Here is a 9,714-nt window from a genome sequence, read left to right on the forward strand (position 1 = left end):
GAGGTCTAACTTACTCCAACTTGGTTGCACTTGTATGGAAGTCTCTTGCTTTTGATACAAAATTCTATATCTGGCTCCCAATACTTGTCCTCAAAGCCCCTTGTTAGATAAGAGTAATTACACCAAGTCTTTCATTATAGGTCTCTGTTATTGCTATATTTCACTTGAAAGTGTTATTTAAGTTTTGGGGGTAGTTTCAAGGTTAAAAGTATTGGGTGGTGGCGATCTCCCATAAGATAACTATAGTTGATATCTTACATTAATTCTTGTGAAAGTAACTCACTGTTATAATTTGTTTTCATTGTAAGAAAGTAATTCTTAATGAATCCATGAAACCCTTATAAAAAGAGCACTTATACCTCATCATGAACCCTCCACTTCAGCTGCCTCCATTCCATCCTGTAAGCAAGCCATTCCCAAGCTGGACTTTCGCTTGCAGATGCTCCAGTGGGTATAGACACACAGGTGGTGCTGTAGCCTCTCTCTCTCTCTCTCTCTCTCACACACACACACACACACACACACACACACACACACACACACACAGAGTAACTTTCTTATTTGGGGGTGGGTTTATTTTTTTGGTCATTTGGAATTGAGTACATTTCCCAGAACATTAAGTGAATCCTGAGCTCCTCCAAATGCAAGACTTAAATGTTGGGGTCTTTGCAGAGACCCCAAGCTTCCTGGACTTTAAATTTAAAATAAAAGAAAGAAAAACAGGCAAAACCTTTTGTCCTTAGTTCACTCTGATACACTCTGAGAAGGCAAGTCGGCTGGGTAATGCAGCAGCAATATTAAAATAGCAAAGTCTGACATGAGGAAGGAGAACAAGGGGTCGCCTATGCTGTGGCCAGCGAGGCAGCCCGACGTTTCGTCAGCGGGACTGCCGCCAGCCTTCCCGGCTCACTTTTATAAAGCTGGCTCCTGGCACTCCTGAGCAAGATGTGGCTGTGCTGTCTACTTGTCCCTTAGTGACTTCAGAGGAGCTGGCAAAGTGGCCAGAGGACTTGCCCGAGAGCCATGGCAAAGAGTGGACTTGTAATTTACGTCCTGGTTATCACCCTACTCCTGGACCAGACCACCAGCCACACGTCCAAAATCAAAGCCAGGAAGCACAGCAAACGCCGAGTGAAAGGTAACGGGGCTTCTCAGTCCAGCAAAATATTAGGCTTGCTCAGGGTGAGCACCGTCCCTGGTGACAGTACCATGCCATCAGAGGGGTGTGGTGTTTCATGAGATTGACTGACCTTTTAATTCTCTGGAGGATTTTTTTCAGGAAAAAAAGCTTTTGTAATGTAATATATATATATATGGTATAACCTTTGTCAGGTGGGGTTAGATACGCAGAATGTTTTTCAGATGGAGTCATTTGGATATATGGACAGCTGATATTATGAATGAGGGGTCAAGCAGAAAATGTTTATTATAGAGTACACTGTTTCACTCATTGAGATTGTGTAAGTTTATTCAAAGATAATTCTGAGATAATTATAATCTTATTACATGGGTAGTATAGAGCTATTGGTAATTGTGATTTTCTTTTTGTCACCAATTACCATATAGATATATTTTCACATCCCTTGCAATGTAAGGACAGTCTATACTATCCAAATAAGCTTTTTCATGTCAGGGAGAAATTGAACCACTCTTTAACTTAAACATATTTTAACTTGCAAAATCATATAGTGTTTGAAGATATTTTAATGCAAAACTAAATCTACAATCAATCTCAAATTTTGGGTGGCTTGAATTAGGGTAAGAGGTTAAAAAAATAGTAAACGTTGCAAAGAAAACAGATGATGGCAATTTATTTGCAACATGCTGAAACCAAAACAAAAGGGAAAACATGGGTAATGTTTTATTTCATTCTTTGAGTCATTTTCATATCAGGATAATTTTAGATAAATATTATAACACTATTTCCTTTATCACTTGCACTTTAATAATAACAAAACATATAAAGCAATACCAACAAGGTTAGTCTTGATTTGACACAACACAGATGGTTGGTTGGTAGAAAGGTGGTTTGTTTTAAGTTGTGTTTTGATGATTACAAAGTGTCTTTATCTAGAGGAATTTATACAGTTTAAGTCTGATCCAAGGTTTCTTAAGTAGAAATTTTTTTTCTTATTAACTATCACACCGCCCTGTTTCCTCTTTTAATGGAAGACTGAAATACTTCCCACGTGTAGGTCAAGTCTGTCGCTGAAGATGAGGCAGGGGAAGGAGGAGAGATGGTACCGGGTGATGTGGCATATTTTTGCAGCCAGCCTCTCTTTACCAACGGAGGGGAGTGGCAAAGTGGTGACCACCCAATGGGGACGTGGGGAGGGGTATGATCATGGGAACGTGCATGTGTGCTGTGTGGTTGTTTCTGAGTTAACTGCAGTTCAGTCATAGAAAGCTGCCCACTTCCCCTCCTCTGCACACATACACCCCACATACACATGCCTTTTTTTTTAAATGGCTGGGTACACATCTTATTTTTTTTTTTTTTTATTTATTCATTATAGAGAGGAGAGAGAGAGAGAGAGAAGGGGGAGGAGCAAGAAGCATCAACTCCCATATGTGCCTTGACCAGGCAAGCCCAGGGTTTTGAACCGGCAACCTCAGCGTTTCCAGGTTGATGGGTACACATCTTAAATACCATCTTGTCAAAGCAGTTTTTTCTTTGCTAGTTTTTGCCATTAGGTCTCAAAAAGCAGATTCTACAGTGGGTGAGGTAGTAGGCCTAGACTCACAGAACAGTCTCCCCCAACTTCTAACACATTTGAAGTATTTTAAGTACCTGTAAGTAATATAAATACTTTATGAAATCAAAAGTGAACCCCCTTTTCTCCTTCCCAATCATCTCCACGGTCTTACCCACTATTAACTGTTGGGAGGTAATAGTACCAGTTTTTTAAATGCACATTTAAAAATTGATATTTTTAACAACATAAGCATTGACTATACAAAGTGCCCGATAGACAAACTAATGAATTTCATCTGTTAAATCTTGGATCTAGATCAACACGAGGCATACCTCGGTCGTTCGAAGAGCTGCATACTATTCTGTCGTGTAGATGGGTCATGACTAATGTAATCTGTTCTCTTGGTGAACTTTTGTGTGCTTTCCAATACTTCTCTTTTTGATTAAGAACCTCAGTGGCCTGCTTTGTACACATATAATGATGCTCCCGGACTTACGATGGGGTTACATCCTGATTAACCCATCATAAATTGAAAATATCATAAGTTGAAAATGTATCTAACACATAAAACCTACTAAATATTATATAGCTTAGCCTAAACTATGTTAAATGTGCTCATAACACAATATATTTTTTAAATGCTGACAACGCAGTATACTACAGAGTATGGCTTGTTTACCCTCTTGACCACCTGGCTGACCAGGAGCTGTGGCTCTCGGCCTCTGCCCAGCACCAAAGAGGAAATGATACCACACAGTGCTCGCCCAGGAAAAGATCAAAATTTTAAAAAATACCATTTCTACTAAAAGCATTTGGTTTTCACACCATCATAAAATAAAATAAAAAATCATACATTGAACCATCCTGTCAGGGACTGTCTATAAGTATACCAATCGCCATGCTAGGATGTTATGATACATTTCTAGAAGCAAAACCCCTGGCTAATCCCACTTTCTAATCATCTCCCAAAATAACAGCATCAATCTATGATCCTGTTGTCAGGGTGAGACTGCCCATTTCCACACACCGTGGCAACCAACACCAGGCCATCAGTTTAGGTTTAAGCCCTGACAAACTAACCAAATAACAAAATACTTTTTAAAATTTTGTATTTAATTGATGGTTAATGAGGGTGAGGTATTTTTCATATGTTTACTGGTCATTTCATATGTTTATTAGGAATTATTTTTGCATAGTTTCTGTATTGTACCTATTTTGGAGAACACTAATAATAAAATGAAAAGGAGCCTTTTTTTAAAAACTCAAAATGGCAATTAAATAATTTAGCTCCAAACAAAAGATTTCTCTGGTACTTACTTCCAAGGTCTCAAATAATTGTATGCTGCAATAATGAATAAAATATAATTTTTACAGTGAAATAGTTGTTCCCTGAATTCACTGTAGACAAACACTCTCACATTTGTCATGAAGGAGAGAAGCAGAAACCAAGCCACCTGCACCATGACTTCCATAAAGATCTCTCAGTGGCCTGATATTAATTCTTGTGTCTTTATCCAAATTACAATGTTTACAGCTTCTCTGTGGAGGTCACCTGTTTAGATGGAGTGGCGCAGGAAGCTGAGAGGAATGGGGGATGACATTTATAGACGGACAACTTGTAACTGGAAAGCGCATCTTCAGGTCTTTGCAAACCTGGACCCGAACAATGAATGGTTTTGCATTCTCAGTATTTCCTTATATTTATTCTGGATTGAATGATCCCACTGAGGAAACCCTTGGACTATTGTATTTCCGAGCTGAGCTGTTGGACACTTTGAGAATTGACAAGCAATAGTGAAACAGAGGTGTGAGCCACCCTGGGTACCCCAGAAGGCATTTTCCTAACCAGTGCTCGGCAAACTCATTAGTCAACAGAGCCAAATATCAACAGTACAGCGACTGAAATTTCTTTTGAGAGCCAATTTTTTTTAACTTAAACTATATAGGTAGGTACATTCCTTATCGAGGTAGCGCCCGCACATGGTATTTTGTGGAAGAGCCACAGTCAAGGGGTCAAAGAGCCCCGGTTTGCCAACCAGCATCTTTACCCAACTGTGGAAATACCTGGCTTGAAAACACATGTTTAAAGGGGTGGTGAATTTGCAGGTTTGGGTTTGGGGCTGTCCTGAAAAACCCAGGGCAGAGCATAGATTCACTATCTGGCACCCCCATGAAGAGGGATCTGGGGGCAGCTCAGATCAAGCTTTAAGTGTTTTCTCTGCCTGAGACCATGTGTTAAGGACCGAGCAGGTGAAGGTGATCACTGTGCAGAAGCAGACGGGAGGCAGGGGAAGAAAAGAGACATGGGGTCAGTGAGAGTCAATCCTGACTGTATCTTATGAGCTGGGTGACCTTCCACAGGTTAATTCAGCTGTCCGTGCCTTTATTTCTTCTTCTGTGAAATGCGGATAGTGATGGCGTCTCTCTCACAGGAATATTGAAAGAATTAAGCTCTTGGCCATGGCCAGTTAGCTCAGCAGTAGAGCATCAGCCTGGCGTGTAATTCAATTCCCAGTCAGGACACACAAGAGAAGCAATCATCTGGTTTTCCACCCTTCTCCCTCCCCTTTCTCTCTCTCTCTCTCTCACCTCCCACAGTTCAAGCGAGCTGGCTCCGGGCTCTGAGGACAGCTACATGGTCTCACCTCAGGTGATAAAATAGCTCAGTTGCTAAGCAACAGAGCAGCAGCCCCAGATAGTCAGAGCATCACCTGGTAGGGGGCTTGCTGGTGGGTCCTGGGGGGGAGCTCATGCAGGAGTGTGTCTCTTTGCCTCCTCACCTCTCACTTAATAAAAATAAATAAATAAATAAAGAATTAAGCTCTTGGAGCACAGGGTATGGTAGCTTTCAGTACTTTTTATTTTTATTATAATTTATTACAATTTCTGCCTTTGAAGAGCTCACTAGCCTTCAATTTCTAAAACAATCTCCACCAGTTCTAGAATTTTGTTGATTCATTCAACAATTATAAATGTCTATTATATGCCAAGTACTGTGTTAAGCATCAAGAAATACTCTTGGTAAACAGATTAAGTAAAATAAGTACAGATTGGAGAAAGTCCTTTGAAAAAAAATAAAGTTTCAAAGAAAGAGATTAGCCAGAGGGATGCCAATGTCAAGAGGATGATCAGAAAATTTTTTCTTAGAGGAATTGTTTAAACTCAACAAAGAGATGAGTAAGAGTGTTCCAGGCAGAAGGGACTCTAAGGAAAGGGTCCCGAGATGAGACAGCTTGCTGTAGGATGTGTCTGAAAGTCAGTCTGAAAGCTGAGAGTCCCACAGGCAGGGGCTAGAGAGACAGAGCGGAGCCCAATCACCAAACTCTTATGACTCCTGGCCAACTTATGTTCATGCTTTATTTTTCATGTACATTGGGTTCAATTTCATTAAAACCACCCCTACCTTAGGTTCTGGATTCCAAGGCTTTATTTTATTTTCATATTATTTTGGTCATATGCTTTTTATTTTTCCTATACCATCCCACCTGAAAATATCCCCAGAAAAGGATGGAGACCTAAAGACTCAAGTTGAAAAGCTCTGGAGAGAAGTCAACGCCCTGAAGGAAATGCAGGCCCTGCAGACAGGTAAGACCCTGTCTCATCAATGCCTTCTCTCAAAGGAGGCCAGGGCAGATCTGTGGCTTGCCAGCCGTTCAAACCACATGCAAAGTGTATGTCAAGTTCTAGGTGACGCCTTTCTAAAAGAGATATTGATAAGCCAGATGGATCCATAAGCATCCCAAAGCTGGGGAGACAATTGTCTTGAGAAATCAGCTTGATTTTCCACTCCCTCATTCTATATATGGGTGGTATAGAAATAAAAATAGGTATATCAATAAAACACGTAAAAAGTCTGTTTCTAATTCTTCTGTCATAGGCAATGAAACAGAACTGAGGCAAGTAATAACTACATTAAATAATTGGCATTCATTAGATATTTACTACATGCTCATGGGAAGATCTGCTGAGATTCTACTAAACCTGGGGTCACGGGACTCTGGCCGACACATCGCATGCACAGGAAAGGACACTGGTTAGAACCACGGTTTGCCAGCAGAGGGCAGCATCTCGTCTGCCTTGCTTTCTGGAGCAGAGCTCCCAGCAGTGTAGGAAGCCATACACACCATTGTCCAGGAGCTACTGTCCCAGGTTCCCAGGGGTGAGGAAATGAGAGCCCCACTGGGTGGTTCAGGGACAGCCCTGCCTTGCAAGGCTCGTACTCCTCCCACATATACTCTCATAACAACTGCTAAAGCAGAGCTTTGAGGGCCCCACAAGAGACCTGCCCAGTTACAAGAGTTACAGCCTTCAGCTAAGACTGAAGTTACGGCTTTCATTCAAGTACTTAAAATTCACAGACCATCCACGTTACCAATTCAAGGTCATTTTTTTTTTTTTTTTTTTTACCGTAAACAATATTGCCTAGTAACACTGACGATATATTTCGTTTACCAGGTTTCCGGAGAAACAGAATTAGAAAGTTTAAAGCAGGTCAAATGCACATGCAGAAGGGGAAAGTTTTGTTAATGCTTTACCTATAGTCAGGCACTACAAGTACTTTATAAACATTAACACGTTAATCCTCTAACAATTTACAAGATATGTGCCATTATAATGATCCTCATTTTATAGATGAGGAAACTGAGGCACAGAAAAATTAAATAATTTGTCCATGGTTTACAAAGCTAATAAATGCCAGAGCCTGATTCTCCACTGCTTTCCCTAAATTACTTGTTTGATTAATCCTGGATGACCTAACAATACTACCAGGGCTAAGTTATCTGCATTTAAAAAAATATTATCTCTCTATATGCACACTCAGACTGCTGTTTTTGTTTTTAATGATTATAAAATATCATTTCAGTTCCAAAAGTCTCAAGCAAATTCAGGACATAATAGAGCTACACTAACAAGCATGTGTATATCAAAGAAGCAAGAGGTTAAAAGCCATGTTTTTTTGTTTGTTTTAATTAATTTTTAATTTTTTTATTTTAGTGAGTGAGGAAGGGAGAGAGAGAGCCAGGAGCATAGATCTGTTCCTGTATGTGCCCTTACCGGGGATCAAACCGTCAACCTCTGTGCTTCAGGACGATGCTCTGACCAATCGAGCTATCTGGCCAGGGCTAAAGGCCATGTTTTAAGAGCGGGACAGACCTGGGTGTGTGTAGTTGTGACCTTACATGCTACATAAGTTACATTCTTATTTGCTAAGTTGTTGCAAGTAACAACTTCTCTAAGCTTCAATATCCTGGTATGTAAAGATGGGAGTAATAAAATCTCAGTAATAAAATCCACTTCATTTGTTGTGATAATTACCTGAGTTCATCTATGTAAAGTGTTTGGCACATTATCCAACACATACAAAATCTCCAATAAGTAAATGTTAACTCAGCATTACCATCACATGTCATTCATTCCACAAATATGTATTGCTATTTGTCAGGTCCAGTCCTGGATGAATTACTCTCAAAAAGCAATTTAACATGTAAATTTCACATCTTTACAGTCTGTCTCCGAGGCACGAAAGTTCACAGAAAATGCTACCTTGCGTCAGAAGGCTCAAAGCACTTCCATGAAGCCAACGAAGACTGCATTTCCAAGGGAGGGACCCTGGTAATCCCCAGAAACTCAGAAGAAATCAATGCCCTTCGAGACTACGGTAAAAGGAGCCTGCCAGGTGTCAATGACTTCTGGCTGGGCATCAATGACCTGATCACAGAAGGCAAGTTTGTTGATGTCAATGGAATTGCCATCTCCTTCCTCAACTGGGACCGAGCACAGCCTAATGGCGGCAAACGGGAAAACTGTGCCCTGTTCTCCCAGTCAGCTCAGGGTAAATGGAGCGATGAGGTCTGTCGCAGCAGCAAGAGGTACATATGCGAGTTCATCATCCCTTAATACATAGATCCTTCTCCAATGTATCTTCCAAGCAAGATCGGTCATGATTTATAGACTAGTGATCCTCAAGAATAAGTCAAATTGATCTTAGGAATACAAGAGCCAGCCAATTTTGCTACCATATTGCATTGTGAGTTTTCTTTCTCTATGGTATGGGGTGGGGTCAGAAAATAGGGATCCAGCTATGTACACATACCGTTAAAGTGGCTTTTGCAAAACGGGCTATCAAACTGCCTCTTTCCTAGTCCGTCTCACTTGTATAAACCAGGTCGTTATGAAGCAAGCAATAGCCAGAAAAGCAAGCTTCTCTTGAAAGTTTAGTATATATATACTTTATTAATGAGAATTCTCTCTAAGTCAGAGATTCTAGGTGCTATAGAATCCAAAAACTTTTCAGTCTGATGCTCAATCTGTCCCACCCTGGTCATAGTACCTCATTAGCTCATTATTTCTTTGCATTGAGGCAGTTCCTGGTGGAACTCGCATCTTGTCTGCCACGTCAGAACATGAATGTCTCAGATTCTCAATCACACTTTTTTCTTCAAGTTCCCTGCCCCATACACAAAGTTTCCAATCAAGACCTGAAACAAACGATAAGGTAGCGTATGTGATCAATTTCCCCTTCCAGCATTACATGACAGTTTCCAATATGAATGGGTAACCTTAAGGCAGAACAAGAGCAGAGAATTGTATGAGAAAACAGAAAAAGAAAAATGTCTACTTTTTCCATGCGTTAGCATCCTACTCTCCTTTATGAAACTGAAGGTGGACATTACATATGTTAGTTTCCTCTTTCACATACTTTATGTTTCAATAATCATATATTTAAGTCTATTAGGGGCAATCTATCTTTGGAGGTTGAAAACTAGATTTAAACAAAACTATTTGGAAGTCACATGTCTATACAATTTCTTATCCTGTCAAATGCTATTGCCATTAAGCAGTTAATGGCATTAATCTTGTTTCGTTAGATTGCATAAAATAACTTCATTGCTTACTATGAAATTACAAAGTTTAGGCTTGGGAGAATTGGCCTTTTTACACTTGATCTTAGCCAAGACGCCAAGAAGCAACTGAAAATAGGCTTTTTAAAAGCAAACAAATTTGTTTGTTCCGTTCT

The 9,714-nt window shown here is 40.2% G+C and overlaps 1 protein-coding gene across 1 annotated transcript; it reads left to right on the top strand.

Annotated features, from left to right (window-relative positions):
• The first annotated feature begins 1,023 nt into the window (after nt 1–1,023).
• Nucleotides 1,024–8,594, top strand: CLEC3A (C-type lectin domain family 3 member A). Its single transcript, XM_066349901.1, has 3 exons — nt 1,024–1,138; nt 6,198–6,281; nt 8,203–8,594. The coding sequence occupies exons 1-3, from the start codon at nt 1,024–1,026 to the stop codon at nt 8,592–8,594; spliced, it is 591 nt and encodes a 196-aa protein (XP_066205998.1).
• Nucleotides 8,595–9,714: the final 1,120 nt, after the last annotated feature.

The sequence above is a fragment of the Saccopteryx leptura genome, chromosome 9, assembly GCF_036850995.1.
Source record: "Saccopteryx leptura isolate mSacLep1 chromosome 9, mSacLep1_pri_phased_curated, whole genome shotgun sequence".
Lineage (NCBI taxonomy): Eukaryota > Metazoa > Chordata > Mammalia > Chiroptera > Emballonuridae > Saccopteryx > Saccopteryx leptura.

Bases quoted from the DNA above. Each gene is read 5' to 3' on its own strand.
- CLEC3A (XM_066349901.1), top strand. From the start codon at position 1,024: ATGGCAAAGAGTGGACTTGTAATTTACGTCCTGGTTATCACCCTACTC. The intron at 1,139-6,197 runs GTAACGGGGCTT...AAATATCCCCAG, and splicing joins CAGCAAACGCCGAGTGAAAG to AAAAGGATGGAGACCTAAAG. The intron at 6,282-8,202 runs GTAAGACCCTGT...ACATCTTTACAG, and splicing joins AATGCAGGCCCTGCAGACAG to TCTGTCTCCGAGGCACGAAA.